Source organism: Mesocricetus auratus, unplaced genomic scaffold (assembly GCF_017639785.1).
Source record: "Mesocricetus auratus isolate SY011 unplaced genomic scaffold, BCM_Maur_2.0 Super-Scaffold_100676, whole genome shotgun sequence".
Lineage (NCBI taxonomy): Eukaryota > Metazoa > Chordata > Mammalia > Rodentia > Cricetidae > Mesocricetus > Mesocricetus auratus.
Window position 1 is genome coordinate 43,732,735 of NW_024429266.1, and position 18,958 is coordinate 43,751,692.

Below are 18,958 nucleotides of genomic sequence, written 5' to 3' on the forward strand. Positions count from 1 at the left end.
TGAGTTATGGCTGTTAGCTTGATGTTTTTGTGGTACTGCTAACAGTGGGAGAACGTTTATATGTGAATGTTTTTCCAGCTCTTCCTCCTATTGTGTTGCCTTGTCTAGCTTCACTATTGTTGCCGGAGGCTTGTTTTGTCCCTCTGGGTTCTGCCTCTGCTTCAACCCCAAATAAACACACAGACATTGCATTAGTTTTAAGACTGTTAGCCAATGACTAGGGCTTCTTTTTTGCTAACTTTGTCTTAACTATTAACCCACAGCTACTAATCTATGTATTTCTACATAGCCTTATCTTACCAGAGAACACCTAGAATGTCCTATCCTCCCAGTCTCCATATGGCCACTCTTTCCAGTACTTCTCTGCCTACCTTTCCCAGAATTTTCCATGTCTCCTAGCTCCACCTATCTTCTTCCCTCTATTAGCCAAACAGTATTTTATTTATCAACCAATAAGAGAAACATATATACAGAAGGACATCCCCCATCACAATATATGGGTGTTCTCCTTGTCTTATTTTACATTATTTTGTCCTGGCTTGCTGTCAACTCTTGGAGTCCTCCTCTATTCAAAAGGAAATGAAAGCAGAGTAGATCTGAGAAAAAGGTAGGAGCTAGTAAGAGTAGAGGGACTAGAAAGTTTTGTTGGGATTTATTGTATGAGAGAAGAATTTATTTCCAATAATAATAAGAATAAAAAGAAATGTTTCATTTTTAACATTATTAATTACAGCCCCAGTTTTTGCCTTCCTATTGTACAGAAGTTTCTAAACTAGATTCCTCCTGAATGCTTTAAAACATTAAACAATCAACAAAAGGAAAATTCTTAGTTTTTGCTAGAGAGCTTTTAAAAGGTATAAGTTTTTTTAGTGTTTAATGATAATACCATATTTTGCTATCAAATTTAAAAGTCTAAGGAATTTTTTCCTGATAAATTTTGAATTTACTTATATATATATATATATATATATATCACTCAAATAACTTACTAAGCTTACTGAATTATTTCATTTGGTTACAGTGTATTTTTCTTCAAGATGCTTTTAAATATCTCTCAATGATTACCTTTAATTAACATTAGAAATTTCCTGTCTAGAAAGTCTCTAAGAGTTATTTGAGATCAATGGTTTGTCATTGTTTTCATCCTTCTATAAGCCAGTCCAATGATATTTTTATTGCTTTAACATACTATGTGTTTTTTCTTTTCATTTCTCTGTCTCTGTATTTGTTTCCATCTCTGTCACTGTCTCTCTCTGTGTCTCTGTCTCTGTCTGTCTCTCTCTCTGTCTCTCTGTCTCTGTCTCTCTGTCTCTCTCTGTCTCTCTCTGTCTCTCTCTGTCTCTCTCTGTCTCTGTCTCTCTCTCTCTCTCTCTCTCTCTCTCTCTCTCTCTCTCTCTCTCTCTCTCTCTCTCTCGGGCACACCCATGTCAATGTGAACCACTGGAGGTCAGAGAATAATTTTGTGGGCAGATTTTTTTCTTCCATCTTTACATGGATTCAGGGGATTGAATTCAGGTTGCCAGTCCAGCTTGACAAATGCTTTATTTCAAGGCTGCACATAGATGAACACACATATTTTGCTGTTATACTGCATCATAATCAGATGTGGTGCAAAGAAAGCTGCCTTCTTGTATTTCTGTAACATATAGAAGAGTCACCTTTCTTCATAAAATTAGATTTGTTTATATATCTCATGTCATAGAAGTTAATCTCAATGTGGATTCTGATTTCTGCAACTCTTACTTAAAGCAAGTAGACAAAAAGGAACAAGATTCTCAAAATTATTTTCATATGTTATGACAACGTTATAAACTACCATTAAGGTAACCATAACAGCATTCTAGAAAGGTCATCCCAACACAAATCTGTGCTGAACTCCAAGTTGAATGCAAGTGAAATTTTAGTTGTTTAAAGTAAATGAGAAAGGAAGTTAAAACATCAATTATGGTTAATTTTAATGTAGTATCACTAATATTTTTATAAGTATAAAAGCAAGGCCTGAAAGCTTTTCACCATGTTTCTTTTCTAAAGCAGCAAGCACAGGATCCACAAAGATCTTAACCAGATTCTCTGCATATATATTATACCATTCAATTTAGTATTTTTTATGGGACTTCTAAGTACATGAACTAGTGGGTCTCTGATTCTTGTGCCTTCCCTTAGTCACTTTTCATTCCATTTGTTTGCCTTGTCCAATTTTAATGTGATAGGTTTTGATTTACTGTATTATATTTTATTTGCTGTATTCTGCAGTTGTCACTTAGAAGCCTAATTTTTTTGAGATACTGGAAGGAGAAGATCCATATAGAAGAGTAGGTCACAAGAAATTTAGGAGGAAAAGTTGACCTAGGGTAAACTGTAATCAGAATATATTGTATGAGAAAATAATTGATTTTCCCTAAAGGAATTTAAAAAACAAAATAAACAAATTATGTATATGCTATAAAATCCCAGAAGATAATTTTTCAGTCATTGTCAATATCCATTTCTGTTTAAAGCAGTTTAAATATGAAGGCCATGGTTATTATATTTGAAATATAAGTTTAAATTGTCATATTTTGAAAACCCTAAGAGGAAACATCTCAGGTGAACCAGACTGAAGTCTACCAATGAAATCAACGTTTTCTTTGACAAAGTGATAGCTGAGTGTTGATCAATAAACAAGAGTACTTAAATTTAGGAAGAATATGCAGGAAGAATATCCAGCTCATTCTAATGTTGACTGTGCAATGTTAACTTCAGCTTTGCTAAATCATAAGTAATAATGTATAGAGTTAACCGTTATATATAGAAGTGATTTTCATTGAATCTTTAAAGCCATTTTTCAATATCATTCATTCATTCATTTATCAACATTTTCATAGGCTTATAGTTTATTTGAGGCAATGAATTTTTATTTCAATATCTTAAAATGTGTTCTTATTAAAATTAAAAGTAAGAAGAGGCAGTGAAGAATCTGGTGGGTGTTGGTGATGAGGTGCTCAGTGACCCAAATTCTGGAGTGGACTGGAGTTATGGTGGACATGGGCAAGTGTCCTATGTGGCAACCATTTAGGGTGCTGTTGAGTATGTGAATTTCAGGCTACAAACTGGTGTGCAGAGTTGTGCAGCAGACTTGAGGTTTTCTTTTTAATTTATTTTTTTGTTTGACATCTAAAACCTAATTCAATCCATTAATTTTATTAATTCTCTTTTCTTTTTTTATAGAAAATTACACATCCATCCCCCAATTCTTGCTCTCCCATCCTCCCATGCTTCCCACCAACCCCCCAACTGGCCCATTATCCACTTCCCAGGGATAGTGAGACCCTCCCTGGGGATCATCAAAGTCCATCACATCATTTGGGGGGAGGGCCCAGGCACTCCTTTCCATATTGTGGCTGCAATAGTATTCTACCATTGGGAATGGGCTCCCCAAGTCCATTTTTGGCCTGGGAATAAACCCTGGCTCCACTGTTAGAGGTTCCATAGACTTTCTTGGCCTCCTAGCTGGCACACACATTTAGATGGCTTGGTTTGGTCCAATGCTGGTTCCCCTGCTTAAGACTGCACTTCACACATCCAGTTAATCTGTCAGAAGTCACAGGGGCAGGAAAGAGGAACAGTCTGTCCGGTACTAGTATTGATCCCTTCCATCCGAATGGACTTTGGGAGCCCATTCCACATGGAGGGATGCTCTCTCAGCCTAGACACATCAAGGAGGGCCTAGGCCCTGCCCTGGATGATATGACAAACTTTGGAGGGGGAGATTGGATGGGGAATTGGAGGGATTGGTGGGGAGCAGGGGAGGGGGGGAAGGGAGAGGGAGCTGGGATTGACAGGTGAAGCAAGTTTGTTTCTAATTTAAATAAATAAAAATTAATAAATAAGTTTAAAGAAATATTTGTGAATGTATTTATGTTCATGTATGTGTGTGTGTGTGTGTGTGTGTGTGTGTGTAGTATCTAAGGATATATTCACATTGAAAATTGGCATAGTAAAATATAAGAAAAGCTTCATTAGGTTTCTGACCTTGATGTAAAAGCAGACTATCACAGGAAACATTTCTTTTTGCTGATGGGAATTTGAAGAAAAATACTTTGTCCTGTCTAACAAATGAAAACTTTTATTAGTGGTATTAAGTTTTCAAGGCAATCAAAATTCAAGTGTAGAAAAATGTTCCTGACAGGACACTTTGAGAGGAAAGTAGCTGGCAATAAGAACTGTGTGCCCACACAGAAAGCATCTTTGTATAGATAGATTGTCTCTAAGATGCAATAAATTCAATGGAAGATCCAGGCTGGGAATAGCTGAGGGCTACATTAAGGAAAGAATTACATGCCCACTAACAAGTTGTATCTTTACTCCATAGAGAGATGAACAACAAATTTGCATTTTAAAAGGTTTTTGCATTCAGTTTTCACTCTGTAACTGAGTGGAGAATGGATTGGGAAGGTATCGAGGGGAATTAGAGGGAAAAGATGAGCTGTGGATTTCTATCAACGCAGCGCACTTTTATTCAAAAAATAAAGCTCCCCAATAAACACTTAGGACTAAAAGTGTGAGCAGCTATTCTTTTACACAAAGCTAGAGAGTGACACAACCAAGGAAATCATCAGAGCTCCTAAAAAAGCAGAAATGCAAAGGTGATTATGTAGCATAAAGGACTAGGGGAAATGGATGATGGGAGCAGAGCTGAAATTCCCAAGAAGGATGGCCTCAAACCACATGTAGAACATTAGAAGAGTCCTTAAAATATTTTAATATATGAGAAACCCAATATAAACAATTTCCATCAAAATAACTAGAGACAGACCCACAAGAAAACAAAAACAAAACAAAACAAAAAACCCCTCACTTCATGTGTAAGGAACCAGTACAGAGAGCCTCGGATTAGAGCTGCAGTTCTGATCAGCAGGATCCATAAGGCACTTGTAAAAACTAAGGCAGAAAACAGTTACTTGACTAGAAACAATAGGTAAATAGGTAAGTTTGTACACCAGGTTTTCAAACCTTGGCAAAAACTGATAATGTTTCATATCAATTATGTATAGTATCCTAGATCCACAGATACAAATGACATGCACATTGTTTACTTTCTTCTATTTTTCCTCCACATATTTTCTGTTTGCCTTCCTGGAGAATGGCTTTGTCATACTGTGGGACTCATTAGCCAACACCATTTTATTATTTGTTGATAGTACTAACTCCCTAGTGGTTGATTCATTGTGTGTACATTACCTTTGAAAAAAGTAGTTTTCAAATAAAGAGACAGATGCCCTTACCTGGATAAAGTCTGTTTCATTTGTCCACTTAAAACAGTTATTACAATGACATTTTCATGTTTTTGCTCTCAATTTCTGGATTATTTTTTGATGACATGCATTCTTATATCTATATACAAAATTTTTCACTAATCTGCCCAATGTTTAAGTAGTTTGGAGCCTTTCATTTGTTCTTCCAATCACTCTTACAAATATTAATTCTTTATTTGCAGTAAGAAAAATCCTAATAGGAATTTGTTTAACTAGTAACAAGCTTGAAAGTTAGTTGACATGGAAATGATACCATTGATATGGCTGACCTGAAAATATGAAATGTGTATCATTCATTTCCAGTCATGTCAGCTAACTGAGTTTTATTTATTTGTGCAAACTAATCACATATACTTTACATTTAGTAAGTACAATTTACCCTTTATTTTGTTCTTTGCGTTAATTTTTTTTCATTTGTTATAGCAGACATAGTCATATGTAGTAAAAATGAGGTAATAAATAACATTGTTGATATCAGTTTCAGAACATTTTTTGTTCATTTTATAAATGCATCATCTTAGCAGCATTATTCTCCTGTTTTAGTAGTTTTAAGGTGACAATTCTAGGACTCTGACATACAAAATATGGGATGTATACAAGTGAATATTGTGTTTATTTTATGGAGTCTTTACGATGTATTTCCTCATTCACAGTTTTTTCAGACTGGATTAAAAAAAATCCAATTACTAGTTAAAAGCAGAGAAAATTATTGTTCAAAATGAAGCATATTCTACCATGAAATGTTTTGTTGATGAAATAAATTTAAGTGAAATTGTTTAAGTCAATTAAATGTTTATTAGGAATATACCTTAATACATTGCTGTCACTGGGATGCTTATATTTTATTTCATTAATACAAGTTCATTTCAAAAATTCTATTTTTCTTTACTTTTAGATAAGTATTTTGACTTAGTAAAACAATCATAAAATATTCATAGTACTGTTATTTGAAAAGATTAATAATTTTCATATAGTTACCTAAATATTCAGGGAAAATACTGTGTATTTCACTTCAACATGATCTAGGAGGGAGGGGATGCACAGACTGTGAGAGGGCTGGATATAGTTAAGTGGAAGAATCATGAGCCTAACACAGGGTGACCCTGAATTCAATCTCCAGAGGCAAAGAAAAAGAAAAAAAAAAAGGCATGGTGATAGTTGTGGCTGAATTGCGGTTGAATGAGAAGTCATTTAACTTTCTTTCAAAATAATAAACACTTTTTACTAAATAAAAAGTTTGAATGGATAAAAAACCAGCAGTTTTGTACAAGTCTTTTCCTACCATATATGACAGCATACATGTAGATGAGAACTTGAAAATGGTACGAATTTAGACAAACATTGTTAGCACACAAATTGGATCAACTCACTTGGAGAGGACTTTGGAATTTTTATACAAATTGAAAACTTATTTTGTTTACTTCATCACTGTTCTCCATTAAACTGTATTGTAAATCCTCATTAAAAATACATAAGAGGGATGATCTCTCAGCCTGGACTCTTAACAGAGTGACTGGACACTGCCCTGAGTGAAATGACAGACTCTGGATTTACCTATGTAGAAGGAAATGGGGATAGTGTGGAAGGCTGGGAGGGATAGTGGGGGGTGCGGGAGGAGGGGAGGGAGAGGGAACTGGGATTGACATGTGAAGCAGGCTATTTAAAAATTAAAGCAATAAAAAATACATTGACCTTGTAGACTGAAAAAAATGGGGTGGATTTTTTCACAAACATGTTAAATAAAAAGGGGAAAATAATAATATCACTTGTATAATAAAAGAACCCCATATCTGACAAAGGGCTGATCTCCAAAATTTACAAACAACTCAAGAAGCAAATCTCCAAAACACCAAAGGATCCAATTAAAAAGTAGGCTACAGAACTAAATAGAGAATTCTCAATAGAGGAGTCTAAAATGGCTGAGAGGCACTTGAGAAAGTGCTCAACATCCCTAGACATCTGGGAAATGAAAGTCAAAACAGGTCTGAGATACCATGTTACTCCTGTCAGAATGGCTAAAATAAAATCACCAAGGACAGTTTATACTGGAGAGATTGTGGAGAGAGGGGAACACTCCTCCACTGCTGGTGGGAATGCCAACTCCTACAGCCACTTTGGAAATCTGTATGTAGATTCCTCAGAAAAATGGAAATAAGCCTACCACAAGACCCAGCAATTCCACTCTTAGGCATATTATCCAAAAGATGCACATTCATACAACAAGAACATTTGTTCTACTATATCCATACATCATTATTTGTAATAGCCAGAACTTGGAAACAACCTAGATGCCCCTCAACTGAAGAGTGAATGTAGGAAATGTGGTGTATTTACAAAATGGAGTACTGTTCAACAGAAAAAAAAATGGATGGCACTAGAAGAAACCATCCTGAGTGAGGTAACCCAGTCACAAAAAGACAAACATGGTATGTACTCTCTCATATATGGATTTTAGACATAGATCTGGGGATTGCCAGCCGACAATCCCATGGCCAGAGATCTGAGGAACAGAACCTTCATCCAAAGGCTGATGGAAGCAGAGCCAGACTCCCACAGCTAAACACTGAGCTGAACTCAAGGAACCCAGTGACAGAGAGGGAGGACTGATGAGCAAAGGGGTTAAGACTGGGCTGGTTTAACCCTCAGAAACAGCTGACCTGACAAGGGTTACCTCTTGACACCCAGACTGATGGCTGGGAATCCAGCATGGGACTGATCAAGACCCCCTGAAGGTGGGTGTCAGGAGGAGGCCTAGACCATCTATTGGGCCTTGGGTAGTAGATCAGTATTTATCTCTAGCATACAAACGGACTTTGGGTGCCCATCTAACAATGAGAGATGCACTCTTAGCCTGAACTCTTGTGGGAGGGTCTAGGCCTTGCCCTGGCTGAAATGACAGACTATGGACACCCCCATGGAGGGCCTCACCCTCCCTGAGTTAATGAGAAGGCATTAGGGGATTGGTGGGAAGGCATGGGAGGAGGGAGTGAAAGGGAGAGGAACCTGGGATTGACATGTCAAGCAACCTTGTTTCTAATTTAAATTTAAAAATAAAAAATAAAAAAGAAGAAATCCTGCTACAAAATCATAAGTAGCACCTTAGTGCCTAGATAGTTAATTTGTAAAATATGTACTGCAGTTATTTTACAGAAGGTACATGGCTTAATCACTGGACTAAAGAGTTTTTCAGGCATTAATTGGCTGAAGTGATTGTCAGTACTTGTGGTAATTTCACATATTGGGTTTTCCTGAAATTTATTTATTCGTATTAATTCAATACACTTAGCTTCCACACAAGTAACAATGATGTGACATGAATATTCTAATTTATCAACTAATCATTGATTATAAAAGTTCCAATGTCACCTTCATGTAAAGTTAATTGGGATGCTTATAAAATTTTTCCACTTGCTAAAATACATCTGCCAAAAATGGGAAATATATGGTGTGATGATTGAATTATTTCTTGAAAGTTTTAGCCTCAGACTATTAGAAAACACAGAATATAGAAAAATAAATCTGATAGTGTAGGTAAAGAAGACAGTAGACTATCAATACTAGGAAGCAGAAAAGACAGTGAATGGGCATGACAAGCTGTGAGCTTTCAGGTTATAAATATCCCACAGGGTGGACATTCCTAAGGCATACTGCAGCAAGTCTACTATCTATCACTTTTATTGTGGAACATGCCAGAGGAAAATCTCAATTTTTTATGAATTATTATTTTAATATAAATAATCCAGATGCAAGTATACACTGTGAATCTAACAGTAGTTCAAAGCTTTGTTTAATCGATTATTATATATAATGTTGATTTGGAAAACATTACAAAAGATCTTAAAATCCATGTCCGTGTTTATTATTTACTTAGACATCGTTTTGTTTTGAGTCAGTGTCTTATGTACTCCTGTCTAGCTTGGAACAGGTTATGGAGGGACACCCTGACCTCAGACTCAGAGATTCGCCTCCCTCTACCTCTTGCATTCTGAGATTAGAGGTCATGCTATACCACTATGCCTGTATTTAAATGTTGTTTCTATATTCTTTCCTTCCAGCTCTTTTACTTTTTCAGTTTTCTATGTTCTATGGAACTCAATTAACATCATGGTCTTTTTTTCCATAATGCATAGATTTATTTGGCTTTAGTGACATTCCTAATGGATTGTGCTTTTCAAACAAATTAAATGAATAGCTATCGAATATTCCTAATTAGAAAAAAAAGTCTTTGTGGTACATGAAAGAGGGGAGTTTTATTACAGGTCTATACAGTGTTCTACAGAGTTAGAAAATCATTCTACTACCTTTACATGAATAATAAAAATATAGAGAAAAACATGAAATCTATCATTCTATTTTGTTTGAATAAAGAAGGGTAACAAGATATTTAAGGTTTTTGTTTGTTTGTTATTTGGGTAATGATTTAGTCTATTTAAATCCATTTGCTATCCTAGGCATAGCAACTTATATCAAATTATGATGATAATCAATGCATCTGGAAGAGTGGAGACTTCCCCAGAGAAATACTGTTCTCTGCATTATTTTAATTTCCATATTCAATTCTGATGGAATTGATTCAGCTCACAATCAGAAACATACTATGAGGATATAAAGGATCCAGTATCAGGGGCTGTGGACATGACATAGTAGTTAAGAGCATTTGCTGCTCTCATGCTCTCATTGGGAATTGGCATTTTACTCCGTCACAATAGCCTGTAATTTAAGCTCCAGTTGAAATTTTAGCCTCTGCAGGCCACAGCACACAGTTTCAAACTCTTCAATACTAAAGAGGCAGAGGTCAGAGGATCAGATGATGAAGACCTTCCTTGTTTCAAAACAAAACAAGTAATTCTCAAATTCTATAAACAACTATAAGAAGAAATGTTTCCATATAAAACAGTTCAAGAGAACTGGACTTGTTATGGACGCTGCTCTCTTTATGCATAATAGATTATTATGTTGTCAACCACTTATTAGACAGACATTTCCTGATATTTAGATTATGTAGTAGTTAGTAACTGACATCTATATTTTGGTCATATATTCTTTAAATATGTATCAGCTTGCTTTTTATAATTTTCTTTGTATTTTTACCTACATTATTTTAATTATTATAGAAATTCTATTTAAAGAGAGGAACTCATTTTTCTTTCTGAAATTGTGTTGCCAGAGATATGAAGCTAATATTATTTTATCCCATTTGTTGGGGAAGTCCTGTGTATATGTCAATAAATTACTGCTGGCCAATAGGAATCTAGATAGGTGGGGCTAAGAGTCCAGGAGGATTCTGGGAAAGAGAAACACAAGAGAGTCGAGATGTAACGCCATTGGGCTAGGAATCCCGGAAACCTCTCCGGTAAGAGACATACTTAGATTAACAATTATGGAGTAATTACTTAAGTCAGAGCTAGCCAGTAAGAAACAAGCAAGGCCAACAGCTTCATAATTAATACAGCGTCTTGTGTGTTATTTGGGGACTACAATGCGGCAGAGCCCAGGCGGCTGGCAGGGGATAAACCAAAGCGGCTAGCAAGATAAAGCTTCTCTTAACACCCATTCAATCTGATTTTAAATCAGTATTAGACATTACAGAAAGTCTTCAAATACTTTCTAACCCGTGTTAGTGAAATCTTCTGTCCCTCATGCTGTAATGCCATCGTGAACTGTGCAACAAAAAAAAATGTAGTACCAATGAATGTTTTTGTACTTACCTCCAAATGATTGCTTTATACAACTTGCTGATAATTGCGTACAGTGTTAGATAGTTTCTGGGTAGCAAAATGTTAGGTCAGTATCCATAATACTTTTGGAAAGTAATTTTAAACACATTGATGAGGCTGCTCAAATGTGAATGATGGATTACAGAAGATAAATGATTATTTTCTTATATTTTCCAGGTATACTGTGAGTTCATGTGTTTTATATTAACTGATTTTGATGTGCTTGTTACTTTAATTTTATATAAAATTAAACAAAGGATATAGTAGTTCCTTTAAAAATCAATTGCGCAAATGAAAGTGATTAGATTCATTCTAGAAAAATCTGTGTTCAATATGTTGGTTTGTGGTCTTTAAGAATTTGATTAACTTAGCCAGGTGTTGGTGGCACACACGCCTTTAATCCAAGCACTCAGGAGGCAGAGGCAGGCAGATCTCTGTGAGTCCAAGAGCAACCTGGTCTACCAAGCGACTTCTAGGATAGGCTCCAAAACAATACAAAGAAACCCTGTCTCAAAAAACAACAACAACAAAAAAAGTATTTGATTAATCTTTAGTTAATAGCTAATGTCCACTTCTAAGTGAGAACATACCATGCTTGTCTTTCTGGTCTGGGTTACCTCATTCAGGAAAATTTTTTTCTACTTCTATTCATTTGCCTGAAAAATTCATGTCGTTTTATTAAGAGCCAAGCAATACTCCATTTTGTAAAACTACCACCTTTCTAGTAGAGTCTCTTTGGTGGAGAGACATCTAAGTTGTTTCCGGTTTCTGGATATTATGAATAAAGACACTACGAGCATAGTGAATCTAGAGAAAGGGAGGGGATCTGGGAAGTGAAGGAAGTGGAACCTGGTCGGGATATAATGTACGAGGGAAGAATCTGAGGAATAAATGAGAACACTACTTAAAAGCGAATCTGTCTCTTTGCTCTTTTTCTACAAAGGAAAGTGAAAGAAAGGAAAGAGTATGAAACCAAGTATTAATGTTACTAATATACTATTTGCAATCACATCAGAAATTTGAAGAAAATTTGGTGCTTATGTGTGTTTTCTGTTGAAATATCTACAAAAAGCAGATAGTTTATTAAAATAAAACTTCAGATATATACTAGATATTGGTCATTATATTTTGTTTTTCAGATTAACTAAAATATTTGTTGTAGGATATATCAACTTACCATTCTTTTAAATGAAAATACATACCCCAAGAGTACAGAATATGTGCAGCATGCTGACATCAATTGTATTTTTTGTTTTATTTAAATTTCATATTTCTTTCATGAGTTCTTATTTTGTTCTTTTAGAAAAGATGCCCCATAACCTCAAGAAAGCTGGCATTAACAGTGTTTTTGGTCAGAGAATAAGAAGAAGTTGTAAAATATACATAGACAAGGTCTGTGTGATAAGTAACAAAATATTTTACTATATACTCTAATAAAAATGAAAATTAAGTTTATAGAAAAATAACCAAATGTAGATCAATCCTTAGTTAAGAGACAAAAATGAAAAAATATTTCAAAGGAAACATTATGAAAGTTCTCCACATCAGGTGTATTTTAGTGAGTATCAGAAATAAATGCATCTATTTGTCAGGTGTAGCTTTGAGTATGTTTTATACCCTTACATTAAAGCTTTTGAATTCTATAAGTTTTATTTTATCAACACTGGTAAGATGTAGCTTTTCATCTTTTTAAATTATTATACAGAATTTGTGTGACTTTATTAGAATTGGAATGAGTGATGACAAAGACTGGTAAGGTTTATGTTCCTTGTACTTTGGCTTATAATTGTTTAATTTTGATATATGTTTACTGAAATACATTAGTATTTTTTAGGAACAAGTTTTCATGGCAACTTTAATGATAACTTTCTCAGTTTTAAAATGAAGCTGATAAACATCTTTCAGCCATTCTGCTCTTCACCATGAGAAACGAACAGGATGCAAACAACCCTCTTATTTGGGTTTTCAGAAAAGATGATCAGAAGGAACCTTCAACTCTTTCCATAAAAACATCCTGGAGAATTTTCCCCAGGTTCCTACAAACTCATTTCATGGGAAAAAAAAAGAATCCCACAGCACTTCTTGTTAATAACTGTTCAGCTACAAAATTTTATTGGTATTTTTTTATGTTCCCTCTAGAGGATGTAATGCACAAAAGCGTTGCCACGGAACATATAAAATTACAAATGAAATTTATTGTAAAAAGTAGAATGTCTTCTAGACTGGTGTCAGTATTTATTTCATTCATAAACCAAAACTGTAGTATAATATATTCATTGTCAGCAAGTTCATGTGTGTAAATTGCCATCCAACGTTATTGACTGATATAAGACAGATATTGAAAAGACAATTTAAATTTACTTTTCCAAACATATACTGTTCCACAAAAGCACTGTAAAAACTCCTTCAAAGTTTTGGGTTGTGCTTGACATTTACGGTTAACTACATAATTTGGTTGTGTCATAATCCACTGTGTTTGGTAATTTGGCATTAAATGCCTGCAGAGCAGATTGAATTCTCACCACCTCACTAGTAGACAGCTTGAGTCTATGACGAAGCAAGCAAGAGAAAAGATCTAGACGGCGCTGACCAGGTGGGGAGAGTTTATTTACACGGTCTCTTATCTCTAGTAGCTGCAAAAGTGCCGAGTCCTGGGATCCCTGAGTGTAGGGGTAGTCCAGCTGCAAAATCAGGTCCCGGATAGCTTCAGGGTCAAAGTGCATGCTGTAGCCAAACACTTGGATGTTATTGATTTTCATGTAGCCCAGGTTCCGGGATGGGTCAATAAACTCCAAAGGCTCATAGTAAATACTCTCATTGCTGTTGGGGCCATTTGCCTTGATGCGACTCCTCAGGTAGATGTGTACTGTCTCAAAAAATGTCTTCCATTTGTTTCCCAGAGTCAGTGTCCAGTTATAGCACTGTAGTGGGAGGTCCAGCTTAGTCCGCTCCCAGTCTGGAAAACTGCTCTCACTCACTGGCATAAACCAGCTCTCTGAATGGCTGCCACCGAAGGGATTGATGTAAACAGCCAGCACTGGCTCCAACGTGCTGTTTTTAGTTAAGCAGATCTGTAAAGAGAGTCCCAGGATCATGTGAACCAGACTGGACTTGTACTTGTTGCTTTTCAAGGTCAGGAGCATTCGCTTACGCCAGGAAGGGTCAAACCAGCTATTGAGGCGCATGTCATTGCTGATGAAGATGGCATGGACTTCTATTCGTCGGTCGGTTTTCTGCAACAGGTATTTCATCTCCAGGTCTTGCAAGTCAGTCTCAAAGCCAATGTAGTGATCGGTTGACTCTGCAACTTCAGGCTTGCAGAGTCCCTGGCTCAGCATGTAGCCCGTGTTGCAGGTGCCACAGCGGGTACGGTTGTCAGGTGCACAGGTCAGGCAGGCAGAGGCATCGCCCACGGTACAGGGCAGAAAAGATGTGCACACTACCTGGTCGTTGGGACAGGTGCAGGAGTGCGTCTCCTCAGAGAAGCTGCCCAGGAGACCGTTCTCATTGCAGTAGAGAAAGGACTGGATGCGAGTGAGCCAGTAGGTTGAGGTTCTAGAAATATATAAAAGAAAAAGCAAGTCTAAATAAATACTTCGATTCTGTGTGAGTCTGTGCATTTAAGTGTGTGTACTTGTACTGCCATAAAGTAAAGCCCAGATCACTACTCCCTGAACTTTTTGCCCAACCTACAAACAGTAATAATATGAAATAAAGATTCATTACACACACACACACACACACACACACACACACACACACACACACACATATACGGGGGTGGGGGAGAGACAGACAGAGACAGAGAGAGAGAGAAAGGGAGGGAGGGGAGGAGGGAGGGAGGGAGAGAGAGACACTCATGAAAAAGAAAAACAATTGAAACTAAAATTTTTTTCTCTTAATTTTTACTCATATCAAATCCAGAAACTATTAGATTGTTTGAAACATGGTATGAATTACAGATGTTGGACAGTGGATCCTACAGGAAGTCATTAGGTCATGAGAAAAACATGCTCAGTAATGAGTTTATTCCATCATCGCTGAGAGAAAATTCCTTGTAAAAAACAAACAAACAAGTTTAACCTCCATGCTGCCTCTTGGCAGCAGCAGCACCACCTGCAGCAGCAATAACAGCAACAGCAATCTCTCCATAGGCTTGCCCCTGGCCCTTGGATTCCTGGCTGGAGAACTGTGAACCACTCAATTTATTTTCATTATTTAGTAGGCAGTCTGTAGTATTCTGTTTTAGAACTGCTGCTGAACTAAGAAAAATCATTTCTGAGTTTTTCTAAATACTTTTAAGATAAGTTCTCTGAAAAGTTCATCTACAACTGTGTCTAAATGTTAGGAAAGTTATGAGGCTCTGTGTAACAGGATGTGAGATTCCAAGCAGCTATTGTCCCTCTTATTCCACTTTTTACGCTCCGTTCCCTGTATTGTTGCCCCCCATCTTTCGCTTCTGTTTTCTTTCTTCTCTCCCTCTCTTTCTCACGCTTCAATCTTACTTCTCTTCCCTTCCTCTGTGTTCTACTTGCTTATTTAGTTCTTTCTCTACATTTCTCTCTAACACATAGTCTATAAAACATATATCCCATCTGGATTGAGAATTGTATTTTCTTACTTGAAAGCAAAGCATAAATCCTTGGAACAAACTCATCTCTTGCCATAAACTCGAATCAGGTTTTGAGATCATAAGGACACATAAATTGCCCTGATGCTAAACGCTGAGAACACAATAGTGTGATAGAAAGAATGGTTAGGACAATGAGAAAAAACAATTATTTTCTTGTTATGTACACATTTCCTCCAAGCACATAGACTGTTCTTTCACAGACATATTGAAGAAAGAGTGTCTTAATTTTCTTGCTTTTTGGCTTGTCATGAAAATACTCACAGATCAGCAGTCAGTCAACCCCTGCACCTGCTGTGGAAATTCAAGGGGAGCTGTCTCTCAGCCTCTTGTCCTTTCCCCTACTAACTACCCTTAGACCACTTAGCTGAATTTCACAGGGAAATGTTCAAGGAAAAAGAAATTCGATAATCTTTCTTTTCTTTTCTCTCAGTGAAATATTTTTGTAAGCAGCTGTCAAAATTGGGTGCTCAGAAACTTTCAACATTGCATAGTGGATTTTTCAAATGTGCTCAAAAGTTCACATAGTTTTTCCAAAGAGAGTCAAATTCAGTTTTTGTTACATAGTTCTGTAACTTTAAAATAGGTTTGAATGAAATATCTTCAAAAATTCCAGGGTAGAGTATGTTTTTCATATTTCTTTTTTTGCCAAAATAGTAAGCAAATAAAGTAATACTATCCATTGCTGATGCATATTTACACACACACACGTTCACACACGGATCATTGATGGATTTTTACACATGCATGTAACCTATGATTTCCTGGGTAACGACTATGTAGTTTTCTTATCACCTTGGTAGGAAACAGGATGGTCTGCAGCTTTTTAATCACGTGTTTGTCATTGGTCTTGACATTTCCTCAAATGCCCTTTAGGATAAACAGAGGATGAAATGATGGGAGAAAACATTGGGAGGGAGGAATGGAAGATAAAGAATTCAATCATAGGAAAGAAAGTATAGATTGCAAAAAACAGAAGAAATAGGCATGGAAACAAATGTAGGAAAAAACAATCAAAGCAATTAGTACCTAAGTGCAGGAATAGTATAACGGATAGGGATCACTGCCCATCAAGAAGAGAGTTTTCTTTGTAAGCAATTTTTTCACAGAAATTTGGAGAATAGTATTACAAGGAGGAAATGGCATCCCAAGTTAATCTCAAGTCTATTTAGGCATAAAAATATTAGTTGAAACCCAGGGACTATACTCACTTGGAAAAATATGTGTTTTGCCATAAAAATTGGCTTTAATAAATAAGTTATGTTTTTTTTTTATTTTTTGAGACAGGGTTTCTCTGTATTTTTTTGGAGGCTGTCCTGGAGCTCACTCTGTAGACCAGGCTCGCCTTGAAGTCACAGAGATATGCCTGCCTCTGCCTCCCAATTGCTGTGATTAAAGTGCACCACCAATGCCTGGCTAATAAGTTATGTTTTGTTCCACAAATGTGAGTTTACTGTGTCATGAAAACCTCATATAATGGAATAGTTGCATTGCATGCATTAATAAATAACACTAAAAAATTCCTAAAGTTAATTTGTGAAATTTTATTACAGTTTAAATATTGAAAACTTATAGTCTATACATTTTAATGACTTAGTGGCATATGTCTCAAAACAATTAAAATGAACATAAACTCGTAAAAGGAAGTATAAATATTTTAAAAATAATTTTAAGATTATAATTAAAATGGTATTGTTAAAATGAGTTTTGAGAATGTTCACTATTCTAAAAAGGAAAAATGACTAACTAATAACCATAGGAAAACTATTAATTTATTTACATACAAGACATCTAAGATGCATAAAATAATATCTATTTGTGATTCTGTATGTTGACTCTGGCAAAATTCAGGAGGTTTGAGTAAGAACATATTCTTAGGAACCAACTGTCAACCTTGAATCATATTTTATTCAGCTTATATGGAAAAAAACAATAAAATATGTCAAAGGTTGTTTTAAGAATCAAGTACATTGCCAGCAGGGTAGATAGAGAACATACAGAATTAATAGAAAAGAAATGTAAAATCTTATTTATGTGATCATTACTGCATGATACTACCACAACTTTAAAAAAATAAATTTGTAGGTAGTATCTTTATGAAAACTGAATTTCCCCTGGAAAATGAGTATTTCATTTCTTTTACAACTAATGTCTCCATGATTTATATTACACAGAATCTCTGCATCCCTACTGTTAAATTTCATTCCAATAGGCACTCTTTCATTAACTGAGACTTGACTCCAAAATGCATGCTGTCTCCATGTGATGCTTGCAAAGCCCTCAAAGTTTGTGCAATTCAGCACATAAATTGTAGATGCTAACATTTTTCACTGAGGTATTAGAACATGTGTTGATACAAAAACAATTACCTCCTCTCATGGTTAAATCCTCTCTGAGTACTAATAATCTTATTTCAAAGGTCCTTTATTCCAGCCTTCTAATCCTTTATTGCTTTCCAAGTCTGTGCAATGTGTACCTAAATTTTTAAACCTAAACAATATAATTTCCGTATCTCTTTGAAATTAAGGATTACTCTTTCAGGAATGCCATTTCATTTCAGCTTTCATAGATTCGTCCTTCTTAGACCTTAATACCTTAAACTAAATATAAATTCTGAGGATTAAACACCCACAGCCATTTAAACAATCATAAGCTGATTGTTAGCTCAGTCACACAGAGATCAAGCCAGGAAACGCTCTGTCACTCTCCCTTCCTCACTCCATTGCTCTGGACATCGCAGCCTTGGCAGTGTTGCCCTGGGCTCAGGCTGACACTTGACACGCAACAGCTTTGCTTTTGGAGATAATTTTACACTCTAAGGAAAGGAAATTTTATTTTCAAACTCTTCTTTCTCGGTGACTTTTGCAGAGAGATGGTAGGGGGAAGTGGGAGGGAGGGAAGCAGGAACAAGGACAGACAGGGACAGACAGAGCAAGAGACAGACAGAGATAGAGAAAGAGACAAGGACAGAGTCAGAGATGGAGTAAGAGATAGATTCAGAGATGGAGACAGAGAGACATAGACAGGGACTGACAGAGATGGGGACAGACAAAGACAAGGACAGAGACAGAACCAGAGAAAGAGACAGGGACAGAGACTGAGTAAGAGACAGAGTCGGAGAGAGACAGAGACAGGGACACAGACAGACAGGGACAGAAAAAGACAGAGGGGAAGATGCAGTTTCATTCAAAGATAGCATACCATGAAGGCAATATCATGGAACCTTTCTCATGTATTGTCTCTTTTATTTAATCTTTTTTTTTTCGACCCAAATTTGAAAACAGGAAAATCAAAAAAATGTGAGCTTTTAAATTAAA

The 18,958-nt window shown here is 36.1% G+C and overlaps 1 protein-coding gene across 3 annotated transcripts in view; it reads right to left on the minus strand.

Moving 5' to 3' along the window:
- Window positions 1-12,247: 12,247 nt before the first annotated feature.
- Window positions 12,248-18,958, minus strand: part of Brinp3 (BMP/retinoic acid inducible neural specific 3) — a 367,648-nt gene continuing 360,937 nt past the window's right edge. For all 3 annotated transcript variants that reach the window (XM_005073465.4, XM_013115829.3, XM_040738278.1), the window contains exon 8: window positions 12,248-14,566. In XM_005073465.4, coding sequence (XP_005073522.1) covers window positions 13,450-14,566 — 1,117 coding nt within the window. In that variant the 3' untranslated portion in view covers window positions 12,248-13,449. The remainder of the gene's footprint in view (window positions 14,567-18,958) is intronic.